Raw genomic sequence first — 18,241 nt, 5'->3', positions numbered from 1 at the left:
GCGCGGAGGCGCTGAGAGGGAACCGGTATCTCTTAAAGCAGAAATGTTAACACCCTCTTAACGGCGGCATCAAGGATGGTGGGGCCCAGAGTCGTTTCCCCGTAAAGCGTTCCCCGCTCTCTTCTCGAAGTTGCCTGGGCGCCGGGTGGGAGCGAGGTGGGCTGCGGCCCGGCCGGTCAGTTTGGCGCGAACGTGAGGAGTAGGACTGGGGCAACGGTTGTGGGGACTCAAGAGCGCGACCCCTGCTCACGCCAGGGGTGGCTGCCTGCGTCCTGCTTAACGGAGGCAGCCGGACGCACGAGTCACGTTTTCCTCCCACATCAACGGACCGTTCAAAACAGAATCCTGGGCATCTCGTAGCTGCGCGGGGGGTCCTAACGGCCGCGCAGCCGGGCGGGCGGAAGCGCAGTGGCGGCATCGCTGTCACCCCCGGGCGTGGCCTCCTGGGACCAGCGGAGAGGCGTGGGTGAGCCCGGAGATGGGCGGTTGAGCGGAGCCGCCGTGCCCAACCGCAGTTGCCCGGTCCCGGTGGTGGGTGCGCAGCGCTGTCCCTGTGGCTGGCAGGCGGGAGGACGAGCTTCCGAGCTGGGCTCGGGTAGAGGTGGGTGGTGACTCACGGTTGGGCGGGACTAAGGGAGAAGGGGGTCCTAGGGCTCAGGAGAAACTAGCACGTAGCCTCAGAGTACTTGAGAGAATATTTGTTATTTCCTGAGCACCTACCGTGTCCGAGCCCTGCTCCAGGTGCTGGAGACCTCACAGTGAACGACGTGGGCAATGGTCCTGCCTTCCTGGAGTTATACTCTAGGGAAGGGATAGACAAGAAAATGCGTGGATGTGTAATAAAATGCCAGACAGTGATAAATCTTATGAAGAAAATATGTAGTAAGAAATGGGGAGGGGACTGGCATATTCAATTGCAGGTGGGGGAAGGAATGGGTCTGAGGAAGTGCCTTTTGACCAAAGACCTGAAGAAAATGAGAGCTGTAGAAAAACCATCCAGGCAAAGGGAACTGTGCTGGCCTTGAAAGATACCTACCAGGAGTTTAAGTGCTATGCAAATGATAACTCTGTAGGTTTTTGAAAGATGAAAATTGGAATTTCCTTAGAAAATTATGGCTCATTCATTCATTCACTGCAAGTATAGCACCTTACTTTTAAAGAAAAGTATATTTATTTGAGTTAGAAGAGTTGTAGAGGTTTTTGGTTTTTATTTTCTCCCCGAATGATGATGACCTGGAAGCCAAGAACTAGCAGACAGAGGAAAGGAGAGACACTGGGGGGCAGGGGCTGCAGAGAGAAATGAAAAGGAAAGGATAATAAGGAGGCTGTGGAATAGTCAAAGGAATGGTCTGTCCTAATTCTCCCCTTCCTCCTAATAAACTCAGGAGATAATACTAGTGTTTCACCATACATCTCAGCTGATCCCCAACTATGCATCCAAGTCAGGAGAGCTGGTCAAGGAGGAAACACTCGGACTTGATAACTGGTTAAGCAGAGTCCTGATTTCTGACTCTACTGCAGCTCACTGATGATGTTTAGGTGAAGCTGTGAGGAGGTGGTTTATTTCAAATATTTTATTAATTTTATATGGCAAAATAAGCCACATTAAATCACAGAGTTTTATGACAGCAAGTTCACCTAATCCCTGCTCCTTTTGCTGATGGGGAAACAGTGCTAGTTGGTGAAGAGCAATGACTCAAAATATAGAGGTTCCATTTTGCACCATATTCAGCTCTTTCCGTTTTCTCTCCCTTTACTTGAAAAAATTCTTCCCACTGGCTACTGAACAAGTGGAAAGAGCTTTGTTGAGGACCCCAGAATTGAGTTAATCTAAGACACTAGAATTATATGAGGTTTCACCTACTTCCACAAGTACTTATTGGTGTGCCAGTGGGTCGGGGGGCTGACACAGCCTCATCTCTCAAGGAGCTTAAGTAGATAAAGCAAATAAATAACTAGCCAATTACAATTTACAGGAAGCAGTACCTTAAAGAAGAATTGGAGGGCGAGTCAATTCTTAGTATAGCAGAGAGATGGAGAGCAACAAACAGGATGTGAGTATTAAGAATTTATGTCAGATTGGTATCAGCTTGTTTTGTCATGGTTATGTTAGTAATCTCAATACCTGTCGTTTCCCTAAACTTTCGTTGTCTTATTAATGCAGACCTACATAAGTGGTGGTGGGAGAGACTATTGCAGCCAGTAGACTCGGTACATTCCCATATTATTTTTATTCACAATTAATTAGTATTTGCCATGTGTGGCATTTTGTGCTTTAACATCAAGAATAATAAAAATGATAAAATATCCATGTTCAGCATTGTAATTGCAAACAGGCCTCGGTAAAATTATACACAACTGGACGAGAGGGAATTACCTTAAAAACTGCCATGACTATATAGGTGTGAAGAATCATAGCTGAATTTGCACCATGATAAGAACTCTTCTTATAGAGCTGACTCTAAAGTGTTACTGAGTCATATTACTTGCAAAGCACTGTGATGAAGAGTCACAAAAAGATACTAAAGAATTTATGACCCTTTGGCCTGGGATGGGGACAGGGTAGGCTTCACCTGGTGACTAAATCACATATTGCCTGAAGCCAAGGGTTTAGCCCATGTGATCTATCCAGAAAGACTTTAAATAAGCTCGTTCTCAGGGAATTCACTGGGATCTTGAATGGCGGTCTTATCAGACTGCCAGATTCTTTCCCAATTTTTTTATTGGTCAAACTAAGGAAAGCAGAGCTGGGGGAAGAACAAGGCGGACAATTGCTCTTCCTTAGCACATTTTCCAAAACATCGCATCTTTTGGAAAATCTTAAAAGTCAATACATTTTTAAAGATGGTAGGTCTACATGATAGTTGTTAAGGCTATTTTGGAAAGACATTGGTGGAAACACTGTGAGGACAAGGTGTGAGACACAGAAATCAAGGAGTGATCCTTTTTTAAAATGTGTTCAACGCTTTACCAATGGTGAGCAAAGCCACTGTGCCTCCTGTCCACCCCAGCTCCCACCGAGCTCCCCCTGCTGCATAATTATTTAATAATTAGATTTGACTACTTAAGATTGTATACTACTGTGTTTTTCCATTTCAAAAATCATAGGGTAGTCTACCTCTCTTATTTGTGGGCTTCCTAATTATGCCAACCTTATCATTATTAAGATATCGTATATCGCCGTCGTGGTGGTGGTTTTATTAAAAAAGAAGTACGTGCCTGCGAAACATCTCAATAATAGAGAAATTAAACGACAGGGTCCCCAGAATTTTAGTGGGAATTAAGGATAAGCAAAGGTTTAAGATAGTTGTTGCTGTTGTTACTGGCATTAAAAACAGTGATTTTCCATCAACTGTACCCCAACAAAGACGAAAAACAAAAAAAACAGTCATTTTACTTTTGACAAGGCCATTTTGACATAGCCAGATGCAAATGGCTGTGAAACTTTGTCGTATTTTATACCTATTAGCCAGACACTATAATTAACTCTTTGGATGACATCGATCTTTGCTGATTATTGTGACAATTAAATTAGATAATATATTCTCAGCACTTAGCAAAGTATTTGGCTATAAAGGAAAAAAATCTCAGTTTTTCTGCACACCAAGCAATTCTCTGTGGCTCCAACTGGATGTCCTAAAATTTAACTCAATTCTGACACTGTCTAACCAGGTCCCAGAAGTAAAGGTCTCAGTCCCACAAGACCGCTGCTGTCCCGACCCCCATACACACATACTTCAGACGCTGGTTGCAAGCCCAGGTTATCACCTGTGCTTCTGACCAACCAGCTATAGATCAGAGGTTACAATGACCCCCTCCTTGCGTTCCATTAATTTGCTAAAATGGATCACAGACCCCAGGGAAACACTTATGTCTATCAGTTTATTAAAAGATATGATAAAGGATACAGATGAACAACCAGATAAAGAAATACATAGGGCAGGGTCTGGGAGGGTCCTGAGCATAGGAGCTTCCGTCCCCATGGAGTTGAGGTGCGTCACCCTCCCGGTGTGATGTGTTTCCCAACCTGGAAACTTTCCAAACCTCCTACTATTGGGATTTTATGGAGGCCTCCTCACACAGACATGATCAATTATTAACTCCATTTCCAGCCCCTCTCCCCGTTCTGGAGGACGAGGAGTGGGCTGATAATTCCAAGCTTCTAATCACAGCTTGGTCTTGCTGGTGACCAGCCCCCATCCAGGAGCCCATCGACACTCACCTCATCAGAACAAAAGATGTTCCTAGTGCTCTTATCAATTAGGAATTTACAAGCGTTTCAGGAGCCCTGTGTCAGGGACCTGGTCAAAGACAATTATTAGAATGAGAGATGTTCCCAGTGTTCTTATGACTCAGGAAATTACAAGGGTTTTAAGAGCTCTATGCCAGGAACCGGGGACAGATATATATATAATCTCACATTGGCATATAGAAGATGTTAAATAATTGGGAATTAATTATTATTTACATACATTTATTCGTGAGGCAGATGTTACTATCTGAAAACAAGGTTTAAGATCTTGAGATATGTTTTTAAGGTCACATAACTAGTGCTAGAGCTGGCCTGTGACCAGTATCTTTATGCCGAAGCTCTCTTTCCTTTCCTCTGTTCTACATTGTTCCCCTACAGACAGATCAAGAGGTTCAGAATTCAAGAGCAATCAGGAGAAATCAATTGTAGTGTGAAACAGATAACCTACATTATTATCGACCCATTGAATTTCAGTTCAGGCTCAAGAGGAGATCAGGAAGGAATACAGAGTTAGAAACCAAATGTAAAGACTTTCAAACATCCTTGCTCTCCAGCCGTAGGTAACTCTTTAGCTCGATATGTTAGGGAATGCCATGGAGGTAAAATGACACATAAACATCATTATACAGTTCATGAAGGGAATCAGACCTATTGTTCTTTCATTCAAGTATTGTTCCTCTGACAAAATAGTTTATGGGATAATAAATATCAATAGAGTTATTTTTCCTGGAAAGAGGTGGTTTCCACATAGTTCTCTGTGACTCACTTATTTATTCAAGTATTTCTTGAGTGATATTATATGACAGGCACTGTTGGTGCCTGAGACTGCCCTCATGGAGCTTATTCTAGTGAAGGAAGTGATAAATTCTATGAAGAAAAATAAAGTAAGGGAGTAGATGGTGGAACGATGGGGAGGGTTGCGTATTCTAAATAATATGGTCATGGAAGGCCTCTCTAAGGTAAATTTGAGCAGAAGCCAGAATAACACTGGAGAGCCAGCCGTGAGAAGGAGATCCAAGGAAAGAGTGTTTCAGACAGAGGGAGTGTGTAAGGGCCCTGGAGTGTAAAGGTTTAGCAGATTAGAGCAGTGGGTCAAGAACCTCTTCTGTAAAGAGCCAGATAGTAACTGTGTTAGGCTTTGTGGGCCATGTGGTCTCTGTTACAACTATTCAACATGGCTACTAAAGCAGCCACAGACATTATGTAAGGAGGTAGGCATGGTGTGTTACAATGACATTTTATTTACAGAAACAGGCAGAGGCTTGACATCAAAAGCACAGGCCTAGATAGATAGATAGATAGATAGATAGATAGATAGATAGATAGACAGATAGGGCCTCACTAAAATTAAAAGCTTTTGCTTTGCAAAAGACCCTATAAAGAGAGTGAAAAGATAGGCCACAGAAACAATATTTGCAAAGCACATATTGACAAAGGACTTGCATCTAGAAAATAAAAAGCCCTTTCAACAAAACTCAACAGTAAACTATAATCAAGACAGTGTGGTATTAGCATAAGGTTAGACATATAGATCAATGGAATAGAATTGAGAGTACTCAAATAAATCCCATGCATCCGTGTTCAACTGATTTTTCAACAAGGATGGCAAGACCATTCAATGGGGGAGAATAGTGTTTTCAACAAATGTTACAGGGTCAACTGGATAGCCACCTGCAGAAGAGTGAAGTTAGACCCTTACCTCATACCATATACAAAAAGGAACTCAAAATGGATCAAAGACCTAAGTTTAAGAGCTAAAACCATAGAACTCTTAGAAGAACACATAGATATAAACATTTATGGTCTTGGATTAGGCAACAGTTTCTTAGATATGACACCAAAAGTATGAGTAACAAATGAAAAAAATAGATATGTTGGACATAATCAAGGTTAAAAACTTTTGGACGTCAAAGGACACCATCAAGAAAGTGAAAAGAGAGGCTTCCCTTGTGGCGCAGTGGTTGGGAATCTGCGTGCCAATGCAGGGGACATGGGTTCAATTCCTGGTCCAGGAAGTTCCCACATGCCGCAGAGCAACTAAGCCCGTGCACCACAACTACTGAGCCTGCGCTCTAGAGACCATGCTCCGCAACAAGAGAAGCCACCGCAATGAGAAGCCCGTGCACCACAACGAAGAGTAGCCCCTGCTCTCCGAAACCAGAGAAAGCCCGCGCGCAGCAACGAAGACCCAGTGCAGCCAAAGATAAGTAAATAAGTTAATTAATTAAAAAAAAATGAAAAGGCACAGAATGGGAGATAATTTTGGCAAATCATGTATATGATAAGGGACTTGTATCTAGAATATATAAAGACTATTACAATTCAGTAATAAAAAGACAAATAACCCAATTTTTTAAATGGGCAAAGGATCTGTGTAGACATTTCTCAGAAGAAGATATAAAAGTGGCCAATAAGCACATGAAATGATGCCCAGTACCATTAGCCATTAGAGAAATGCACATCGGAAATCACAATGAAATATTACCTCACACTCACTAGGTTGTCTATAATTGAAAATATAGATACTGGAATGCTTTGGCGAGGGTGTGGAGAAATCGAAACCCTGATACAGTGCTGGTAGGAATGTAAAATGGTACAGATGGCAGTTTCTCAAAAAGTTAAACATAGAATTACCCTACAACCCAGAAATTCCACTCCTAGGTGTACCCAAGAGAAATGAAAACATATGTCCACACAAAAACTTGACTTGAGTGCTCATAGCAGCATTATTCATAATAGTGGAAACAACCCAACCCAAATGTCTATCCACTGATGCTCGGATAAATGAAATGTGGTGTGTCCAATAAAATAGAAGTTTTTTTTTTTTTTTTTGGCTGCACCACGTGGCTTGCGGGATCTTAGTTCACCAACCAGGGAACAAACTCCAGCCGTCGGCAGTGGAAGCGCAGAGTCCTGACCACTGGACCACCAGGGAATTCCCTAAAATGGAATATTATTTAACAATAAAAAGAGATAAAGTACCGATACATGCTACAATGTGGATGAATCTTGAAAACATTATATTGTACTAAGTAGAAGAAGCCAGTCACAAAAGACCACATATTATTTGATTTCATTTATATGACATGTCTAGAGTAGGCAAATCTATGAAGATAAAGAGTAGACTAGTGGTTGTCTAAGCCTGGGAGTTTGGGGGAAATCGGAGGGTGACTGCTAACGGGTAAGGATTTTCTTTTGGGCGTGATGAAAGTGTCTACAGTTAATTATGATGGTGGTTGTTGCACAACCCTGTGAATATACTAAAAACCACTGAATTGTACACTTTAAATGGTGAATTGTATAATATGTGAGTTATATCTCAATAAAGCTGTTACTAAAAAAAATCAACAGTTAATAAAATGGGCAAAAGACATTGAGCAGACATTTCAATGAAGAAATTATACAGATGACAAGCACATGAAAGGATGCTCAGCATCGTTAGCCACTAGGGAAATGTAAATTAAGGCCACAATAGGTATAACCACGTGCCTTTCAGAATGGCTAAAATGAAAAATAATAACCCCATTTTCTGGCAAGCATGCAGAAGAGCTGGATCCTTCATACATTACTGGTGAAAGTATAAAATCGTGCAACGACTCTGGTATAGAATATGACAGTTTCTTACAAAACTAAACATGCACTTACCATATCACCCAGCAATTGCAGCCTTGGGCATTTATCCCAGAGAAATAAAAACGTAATCATAAAAAACCTGTACTTGAAGGTTTATAGCAGCTTTATTTGTCAGAGCCAAAATCTAGAAACAACCTAATTGTCCTTAGGTTGATGAAAGGTTAACAGACTATGGTACATTCCTACCATAGAATACTACTCAGCAATAAAAAGGAACAAACTACTGATACATACAACAACTTGGATGGGTCTCAAGGAAATTATGCTAAGTGAAAAGAAGCAACCTCAAAAGGTTACATGTTATGTGATCTTGTTATGGACTGTATGTTTGTGTTCCCTCAAAATTCGTAAGTTGAAATCTAATCCCAAATGTGATGGTATTTGAAGATGGGGACTTTGGTAGGTAATTAGGTCATGAGGATGGAGCCTTTATGGATGGGATGAGTGTCTTTATAAAAGAAGCCAGGGCTTCCCTGGTGGCGCAGTGGTTGAGAGTCCGCCTGCCGATGCAGGGGACACGGGTTCATGCCCTGGTCGGGGAAGATCCCACGTGCCGTGGAGTGGCTGGGCCCGTGAGCCATGGCCGCTGAGCCTGAGCGTCTGGAGCCTGTGCTCCACAACGGGAGAGGCCACAGCAGTGAGAGGTCTGCATACCGCAAAAAAAAAAGAAGCCAGACAGACTTCCCTGGTGACACAGTGGTTAAGAATCCGCCTGCCAGTGCAGGGGACATGAGCTCGAGCCCTGGTCCGGGAAGATCCCACATGCCGTGGAGCAACTAAGCCCGTGCACCACAACTACTGAGCCTGCGCTCTAGAGCCCGCGAGCCACAACTACTGAAGCCCACACACCTAGAGCCCGTGCTCTGCAACAAGAGAAGCCACCGCAATGAGAAGCCCACGCACCGCAATGAAGAGTAGCCCCCGCTCACCGCAACTAGAGAAAGCCCGCGCGCAGCAACGAAGACCCAACGCAGCCAAAAATAAACAAATAAATAAATAAGAAGCCAGAGAACTAACTCAGTCTTCCTCTGCTGTGTGAGGACACAGTGAGAAGATGCCTGTCTGAAAACCAGGAAAAGGACCTTAACTAGAACCCAACCATGCTAGCACCTTGATCCTGGACTTCCAGCCTTCAGAACTGTGAGCAATAAATGTGGTTTAAGTCACCCGGTCTATACTACTCTGTTATGGCAGCCCAAACTAAAATAGGTCCCATTTATATACATTTTTTTCTTCTGTTTTTCTTTATATATACATTTTTAAATGGCAAAATTATAGAGATGGAGGACAGATTAAGGGTTGCCACCGGTTGGGACTCGGGGCCAGAGATGACCGGCTATAAAAAGAAGCATGAGGGGGCTTCCCTGGTGGCGCAGTGGTTGAGAGTTCGCCTGCCGATGCAGGGGACACGGGTTCGTGCCCTGGTCCGGGAAGATCCCACATGCCGCGGAGCGGCTGGGCCCGTGAGCCATGGCCGCTGAGCCGGCGCGTCCGGAGCCTGTGCTCCACAACAGCAGAGGCCACAACAGTGAGAGGCCCGCATACCTCCTCCTCCTCCTCTGCCTTCTCCTCCTCCTCGGAGGTATCCTTCTGATAGAGCTACTGATATTTTGTATCTTGACCGGGATGGTGGTCATAAGAACTTACACAAGTGATGAAATTACGTAGAACTGGGCTTCCCTGGTGGCGCAGTGGTTGAGAGTCCGCCTGCCGATGCAGGGGACACGGGTTCGTGCCCCAGTCGGGGAAGATCCCACATGCCATGGAGCGGCTGGGCCCGTGAGCCATGGCCACTGAGCCTGCGCGTCCGGAGCCTGTGCTCCGCAACGGGAAAGGCCACAGCAGTGAGAGGCCCGCGTACCGAAAAAAAAAAAATTACGTAGAACTAAACAGACACACATAAGTGAGTGTATGTAAAACTGGCAAAATATGAATAAGGTGAGTAGACTTATCAGTATCAGTTCCCTGGTTGTGATATTGTGACTGTGTTATGCAAGATGTTGCCATTAGGGGAAACTGGGTGAGGAACATAACGGGATTTCTGTATTATTTCTAGCTACCTGTGAATCTATAATTATCTCAAAAAGTTAAGGAAAAAAAAATTAACGAAAACCAAAACCGGGGTAGGGTGCATTTGGCCCATGCATTCAAAGAACAGCAGGGAAGGAGTGTGGTGCATCCGGAGAAGAGTGGCAGGAAGTGAGGTGGGGAGACAGCCCAGAGCAGATCACGTAGTGCCCGGTAGTCCATGATGAGATGCTTACCTTTTTTTTTTTTTCTGAATATGTTGGAAGGCCACTGGAAGGATTCCGACCAGGGGACAAGTAAGTGCAGATTTATGTTTTTAAGATCACTGTTTCTGTGAGTGGGAGAATGGACTGTAGGGGGCAAACGTAGAAGCAGAGAGATCAGTTATTTGCTGTTGTATTGGTAGAGATAACGGTGACTTGGACAACGGTGGTAGTAAGGGGTAGTAAAAACTGCTAGATTCAACAGGCAGGACTTGCTAATGAATTGGGCATGGGGTTCAAGCGTAATACGGAAGTCAATATTAGTTCCTTGATTTTTTAGCTTAAGCAATTGAGGTAGGAAATTGGAGGAAGAACAAGTTAGGAGAGGAGAGACCAGGAGCCTGGGGCACTCCTGGCTTTGAGATTCTCATTAGCCCACCACCTAAAGGCCAGGTCCAACTGGAGTCTGAGATTTGATGTAAATGGTATTTAAAGCCATGGGCCTGGAGGAGGGAACCCGGGGAGTGAGTGTTTGTAGAAAAGTGTCTTAAGGATTGAACTTTGGGAACATTCCAGCATTTAGAAATGCTGATAAAAGGCGGTAAGATAAATGAGAAACCAGAGCAAATTGGTGTATGAAAAGCCAAGGGAAGAAATTTACTCGAACAAGGAGAGAGTGATGAGTTTTGTCAGATGTTTTGGAGTGGTCAGGTTAGAATGATAGAGAATTGACCCTTGGATTTGATAAGATGGAGTTTGCTGAGGACCTTGATAGGATTCTTTCAAACAGAGCAGGAGGGACAAAAGCCTAATTGGAATAGGTTTAATAGAGAATGGTTTGAGGAATTGGAGGAATTTACATTAAAGGGGCGCTTACCTTGAGAAGGGACTTGAGGTCAAGAGAAGAACTATTTCTTTCATTACTCTGAAGGAATGGATGTATTATAAGAATTTTTTATGGTGAAAAATTTTATATTTAGAATTAATCAGCTGGACTCAGGTTAGATGATCCTAATTGTGTTGGCAACCTCTAAAGCATCATAGTCAGTAGCCAGTCGGACACAGGCCTTCTTCTGTCCATCAGGCCTGATCAGGGAGTTGACCTTGGGCCATGTAGGTGTCACAGAGCTTCTTCACAGCCTGTTTGATCTGGTGCTTGTTGGCCTTGGCCTCCACAATGAACACAAGTATGTTGTTGTCTTCTGTCTTCTTCATGGCTGACCCAGGTCAGGGGGGCTTGATGATGGCATAGTGGTCAAGCTCGTTTCTCCCGGGGGGCGCCCTTCCAGGGATATTGGGTTGCCTTCAGAGGCGCAGTGTGTGGATGCCTTTCAGCGCTGCTTCCTTCGCCTTCAGCATCGTCTCTGTGAACAAGGCAAGAATTTCGCAGATGAACACCTTGATACCCACCCTGCTTAAGAAATCAAATCTTGTACGTATTGTAAGATTCTCCTCTAGCTTCTTGCCATGCCAGAAGTATCTACTTTTCTGAAGTTTGTCTTTATCTAAGGGAGAGTGTTGTTAAGAGACATTATGATATGGATCTGGTAGAAAAGGAAAATTTGATGATATAAGGGGAATGCTTTTAGGACAAAATTCTTGAGTAAGGTCAGAGGTAAAGGGATCCACTTCTGTGGTGGATGGGCTAGCCTTAGGAGATGTTAGACAATCAGTCTATTTAAACAAGAAGCAAACTGAGTGTGTGGATACTGATTCAGTCAAATTCGATTTGGTAGGGAAGTAGGAAGATGAGAAATTTCTTTAGTTTTCAAAGAAATAAGAAATGAGATTATCAGCTAAGTGTGAAAAAGGACAGGGGATCCTGGAAATTTGAGTCGAGAGGAAAAGGTGTGAAACTGTTTTCTTGGACAACAGGGAGTGAATCGATTTGGGAAAATAAAACGGGAGCGCCCACTTGAGATTATCATCTAATTTAATGTGAGACCAATTAGCACGGTTGTGGATTTTTCTCCAGTTATGTTTACTTAGTTAGTGAATGCAAGCAAGTAGAGTAATTAGAACTGGACTTAACAAGGGTTGGGATTTTACCAAGGAATACAGCAGGAGGGAGAGAAGTGCTAGGGAGTCGCAGGTTTATACAAAGGAGCGTTTAAAGTGATGAATCAAACAATTTCAGTTGGGAGGTATGGAAAGTAAAAATAGAAGGATGATGGCAGTGAAAATTTGATAGAGTCAATAGCTTAAAAATCCTACTTCAGTCCAGAAATTGTTGAAGAGGTGATAACGATCAGTGTGAGATGCAAGAAACAGAAGTTTCGGAAGGAGTGCATTTATTACTAATAACCAGGGCTAGGGTGTCACCATGAGAATAAGTGACTAAGGTGGGCTGGAAAACAAGATGATTGGAAATGAGCGGATAAGACACTGAGGCCAGCTCATGGGATGAATTGTGTCCAAGGATGACGAAGTCACTAGAAATGAGGACAGCAGGAGTTGTGTAACCAAGAGGATGAGTCAGGTTTTTAAATTTCCAGGGAATGAGGGGAAGTGGCCCAGGAGATCAGCAGATTGCAATATCCTGATGGCATGTACTTCAAAGGACCTGAGTCTTTGAGGCACTAGAGGAGGAGAAATAGTTCGGATTAGGCAATGTGGAGCTTCCTGACTTATAATGAAATGCTGACCCCACTCTGGGACTTGTAGAGGAGTGAGATCCTCTAACTCGAAAGGTCAGAAAAAGGGATCACGGCATTTACACTGGACTATGAAAGATGAAATGAATTTTGAGAGAAACAGATTTGGAAGGATGTTTCCAGCCAGAGAAGATGCTGTTACCCAAGCAGAGGGAGCCAACCCTGGCAGTTCCATCGGCGACTGGTGCTTCTTGCCAATCTGCCTTCAGGCCTGTCCCCGTGTCACCGAGAGCGTCCTGGTGTCACCACGTCTGGTTAGCAATCGGCCGCCAGGTGGCGATGTGTGCCTTTGGGGCTCCCTTCCTGGTCCTGTGGGTTTACAGGGGCTGGAAATGAGAATCCAGCTGAGTCCAGATAAGGTGAGCTAGTGATGGGTTGGTGTATCTAGTTAGGCCTGAGAGTGCTGTCCTAGCAATGAATCGGCAAAAGAAGAGTAAACTTGAGAACATTTAGGCAAAAGGTCAGGGAGAAGGTAAAAGGAAAGGAAGCTGTTCATGATAAGCCTTTTTTTTTTTTTTTTTGGCTGCGTTGGGTCTTTGTTGCTGTGCAGGCTTTCTGTAGTTGCGGCGAGCGGGGGCTACTCTTCATGCGGTGCGCTGGCTTCTCATTGCGCTGGCTTCTCTTGTTGCAGAGCATGGGCTCTAGGGCGCGGGCTTCAGTAGTTGTGCTGCAAGGGCTCAGCAGTTGTGGCTCGCGGGCTCTAGAGTGCAGGCTCAGTAGTTGTGGTGCACGGGCTTATTTGCTCCGTGGCATGTGGGATCTTCCTGGACCAGGGCTCGAACCTGTGTCCCCTGCATTAGCAGGCGGATTCTTAACCACTGCGCCACCAGGGAAGCCCCAAGGAAGAACTGGATTCTTAACCACTGTGCCACCAGGGAAGTCTCCATACAATAGGCTTTGATGGGGTATAAGAAATAGAACCACAGAGAAAGGAAGAGATTTAGGGTGGAAGGTGGGTGCCAGAGCAACACAGAAAGAAAGAAGCAGTGATCTCCCTTTTGGCTTGTTTACTCAGAAAATAATTTTGGAAAACTATGTACCCCCCCACCTCACACACACACACATTTTTTTTTTTTTTTTTCTTTGCGGCACCGGGCCTCCCGTTGCGGAGCACAGGCTCCGGATGCACAGGCTCAGCGGCCACGGCTCACGGGCCCAGCTGCTCCACGGCATGTGGGATCTTCCCGGACAGGGGCACGAACCCGTGTCCCCTGCATCGGCAGGCGGATTCTCAACCACTACGCCACCAGGGAAGCCCAATTTATGACTTTTTAATAGCCACTAGCAGATTTACTTTTCTAAATATGTTTTATCCAATACTGAGTATTTTTTTTTCATTTCTGTGGCTAAGACAGATGGACAGCAGGGAAAAATGAACCAGAAGTATGCAGGGTGACTGGAGTTGAACTTTTTTTCAGTCTATGCATGGATGATTGAAAATTATCAATATCATATTCCTCAGCCTAAGGGGAAAGCAAAAAGAACTTTTATTTATTGTGTTAGGCACTTCCTCCACTTTTTCTGATTTAATCCTCCTAACAACCCATAGGATGGAACAGAACTTTAGCTCCCTGTTGAGAGTTGCCACATGAAATAGTTCTGTGGTATAGGTATGTCCCAAACATTTCATGGGACATATTTATACTAAAAGAATTATTCATTGTTTACCTGAAATTCAAATTTAATGGCATTCTATTAGTTTATTTTTTTGTTTTTGCTAGATCTGACAACTCTACCTGTTTCTTTTATCCCACGTATTAAAAATAAATTACTTTCTTCAAAACACATTGCACAACTTAAACAAATTCCCTAGCTAATACTCCTTATTTTACTGGTGTTTGGATTGTAAGAGGGGCCAAAAGTTAAAGGCAAAAGGTTGTTAATGTTTTGGATAACTTTTGTAGGAATCCACTGAAGGAACTGTAGGAGATCCCAGAAATGTAACTTCTATTTCCAGATTTATCTATGAGTCTCAGGTCCTCAATCCTAATTTTAATTAAGAATTAATTAATTCTTTTAATTAATTAAGAATTATCTCGTTCTCTTTACAAATTGACCTTGTGAAAAGATATGTTGTGGAAATCTTACGAGAATTGTAAAATTTTAAAACTGGAAGGGACCTTAGAGATGATCTAATTCTTAGAGTTTCTGGAACCTAACTTAATCCTAAGCAAGAACCAGTGTCTCCAGGCAATGAGAGGTCTTTGGAGATGGGAACTCCCGCACCTACTGCCAGGAGATGTCAACCTACCTCACATTTCCCCTTTTCCTGCTTATGCTCTGTCCCAGACATCTCTCCTTGTCTGAGTACCTAACATTCCAAATATCTTTCGTTCTTAAATTATAAAGTGTTATCTATGGCTCCACGGGGTTGGTGATAAAAGGCAAGCAGGAGAGGGAAAGTGAAATGCAACCGTTCAAGATGAAAATAAACGTGCCCCCAACGTGGGGAAGTCCCCCTGGTAAAAACTGTGGCAAGTTGAAAAAAAAAAAAAACCTGTGGCGAGTCGGAGGAGGAATAGTTCTTTCCAACACAGGAGAAAGAGAAGGGAAGGTCAATCCACACAGCCTTCTTACAGTGGATAAACTTAAGGTTATCCTTCCAAACCCGATTCAACGTGAGGAATGCTAAGGAAGATCACCTGATCATCTAATGAGTATGTAACCTTGCCTCTGTTCTAGAGAAACAAACTGAGAAATAGCTGAAATATTTTCTAAAAGATTTTATCCTACAAGGAGGGCCCCCAGCACTCAGAAATGTTCTTTCTCCATGATCAGATAGCACATATCTTGAAGCTTAGCAGTCGCTTTAAGCCTCGATATGTCTTTCTATGGTATACGGAGAATTGTGCCTAGGACCCAATATGTAGTAACTGATCAGTAGACGTTTACTGAATGAATACCCCACCGACAGGTTTTGTATTTTTTTTCCTGCTTTGTCACAACTATTTCTATGCCTTATTTTCCCATCTGTATTTTCAGAAAAATAAAATCAAACAGAAAATCATAAGATCTGCCTCTCAAGGAAATTTCCTTGAGAGCAGAGGTTTGCATTAAAAGTACTTTTTAAGTCCTTTTGATACCTGATATTCTGAGCCCCCTGCCAGTACCTCAGTTCAAGCCATTGTCATCTATTACAGAAAGCTCCTAATTAGTTTTAGTACAATCAGTAATCTTTCTAAAATCTGTGTTCATGTTTTTACTGTACTTAACCTACTGGCTCTCTGTGGTCCTCAGACTAAAGTCCAGACTCTTTCACCTGGCATATCAGGCCATTTGTGATACGATCCCTGCTTACTTCCCAGCTTCTTCTCATCCCTTGGCCCCCTACAGGTCAGCCATGTGGACATTTTTGCAGGATCACAAACACACCATAGTCCAACCTTCCAGCCCATTCTCACTCTGTCCCCTCAACCTAGAACACAATTTTCTCCTATCTCCCTACCTCCTACTTTGTCAGGGCAACTACCACGGAGCCTTCAGGTCTTTCTCAACCTACCTTCTCAAAGGGGAAGCCTTCTGGACAATACCACACCCCTTCCTCCTGTGCATTTTTTATTTCTCCCTCAGGTCCTCCATGCAAGACTGGAAATCAGGCACGGCTGGGCTGGGGGAAGGAAGGCGCTATTGGCATAAACCGTGACGTGAATGGTAGTCTGGGTGTGCAGACACAATTGGCACAATCTTATGTGGTGTCACCATGGGAGTTTATGAGTCCCATAAGTCTAATATTCTGTAGTGACATTGCCTATTGTTCTCCCCCTCGGAACTGCAATCCTGGTAATCTAGGCCCTGTTCTGAGCGCCGGAAGAAAACAAAGGGACTCTAAAGGAATTCATATGTGCACTCAACTATAGTACATAAGATTATGGTTAGTCCTATAATAGAACTGCAAAAAAAATAAGGGGGGGATACTGTGTAAGCACGCAGGAGGGCATAATTAATTGTTCCTGAGGACTGGAGAGAACGCAAGTGGAGGGACATTTGAGCTGGGCCTCAGAGGTATGGCAACAGGCAGAAAAGGTAAATAACCATATTTCAGGCAGAGAAAATCACAATAAAAAGAGTACAGATGTGTTTTGTGTGATCAGATTAGATAGGAGTGAATGAAATTGGGTAAGGCCTTGAGTGCTTCCTGTATCAATGTGAATTTTCTTCTATAGGCAACAAATCATTGAAGAGTTTGGAGCACAGCAGTGATATAATCAGATCTGTGTTTAAAAGTATTTTTCACTGAAAACAATGTATACTTATTCTTTTTTCTTTTTTTTAAGCTTATTCCAGAAAAATAGATATCAGATAAAGTGAAAGGTCTCTATAATCTTACTCACCAGAGTTAATCATTTGGTGTAATGCTCCGTGTTTTTTCCTGTGCACATGTGCGTTTGTTTATGTGTTTATATATAACTCGTTTGTTTATAAGGAATGACATCATTCTAACCATACTTTTGACTACTACCTTTTTTGAAGTAATGTTGTGTATATTCTATGGGGTGGCAGATTACACAACATTATCAACTACACCAAAAATGTGAGGCATGTGTACTCATATTTTTACTACTTCAATATTAATGCACATAGAAATTATATCTTATTTTACCTAGGAGATGCGACAAATTAAAAAGAGTGATCAATATTCTGTTTTGGGGGCTTCCCTTGTGGTGCAGTGGTTAAGAATCCGCCTGCCGATGCATGGGACACTGGTTCGATCCCTGGTCTGGGAAAATCCCACATGCCACAGAGCAGCTAAGCCTGTGCTCCACAACTACTGAGCCTGTGCTCTAGAGCCTGCGAGCCACAACTACTGAAGCCCAGGCACCCTAGAGCCCAGCCCATGCACTGCAACTACTGAGCCTATGTGCCGCAACTACTGAAGCCCGCGTGCTCTAGGGCCTATGTGCCACAACTACTAAGCCCACGTGTTGCAACTACTGAAGCCCCCGCACCTAGAGCCCGTGCTCTGCAACAAGAGAAGCCACCGCAATGAACAGCCCGTGCACCTCAACGAAGAGTAACCCCCGCTCGCCGCAAGTAGAGAAAGCCCTCGTGTAGCAATGAAGACCCAACGCAGCCAAAAATAAATTTAAAAAAAATTTTTAATGTAGACAAGGACTTATAAAAATAAATAAATAAACAAAAAATTATACATGTATACAAACAGAGCATGCATATGTATTCTATAATGTGCATACATATATAACATGTGTGTTCATATGTGTGTATACACACCCCCAAAGTTTTTAATAATGGTTAATCTTGAAATTTAATAGGAATGCAGTGTATGTCTTTAACTTTTTACTTTTTAGATTTGTGTATTTAAATTTTTTTTAATAATGAACATATGTATTATTTTTAAAATATATACCTAGACATATTTTCGAGTCAATATATATAGTTATATTTCATTCTTTTTAACAACTACATAGTATTTCATCAATAGCTACACCATTGATTTATTCTACAGTTATGGA

The 18,241-nt window shown here is 43.1% G+C and overlaps 1 protein-coding gene across 2 annotated transcripts in view; it reads left to right on the top strand.

Annotated features, from left to right (window-relative positions):
• The first annotated feature begins 207 nt into the window (after positions 1 to 207).
• The window catches only part of SLC2A3 (solute carrier family 2 member 3), a 77,644-nt gene continuing 59,610 nt past the window's right edge, over positions 208 to 18,241 (top strand). The window contains exons 1-2 of one of the 2 annotated variants that reach the window (XM_060306297.2): positions 208 to 601; positions 1,977 to 2,054. In XM_060306297.2, coding sequence (XP_060162280.1) covers positions 2,034 to 2,054 — 21 coding nt within the window. In that variant the 5' untranslated portion in view covers positions 208 to 601; positions 1,977 to 2,033. Of the gene's footprint in view, positions 602 to 1,976; positions 2,055 to 12,685; positions 13,130 to 18,241 lie in introns of those variants that run through there. The other variant, XM_060306296.2, reaches the window with a different exon arrangement.

The sequence above is a fragment of the Globicephala melas genome, chromosome 10 (assembly GCF_963455315.2).
Source record: "Globicephala melas chromosome 10, mGloMel1.2, whole genome shotgun sequence".
Lineage (NCBI taxonomy): Eukaryota > Metazoa > Chordata > Mammalia > Artiodactyla > Delphinidae > Globicephala > Globicephala melas.
The sequence above is the reverse complement of the archived record's forward strand: the minus strand, read 5'-3'. Positions and strand labels throughout refer to the sequence as shown.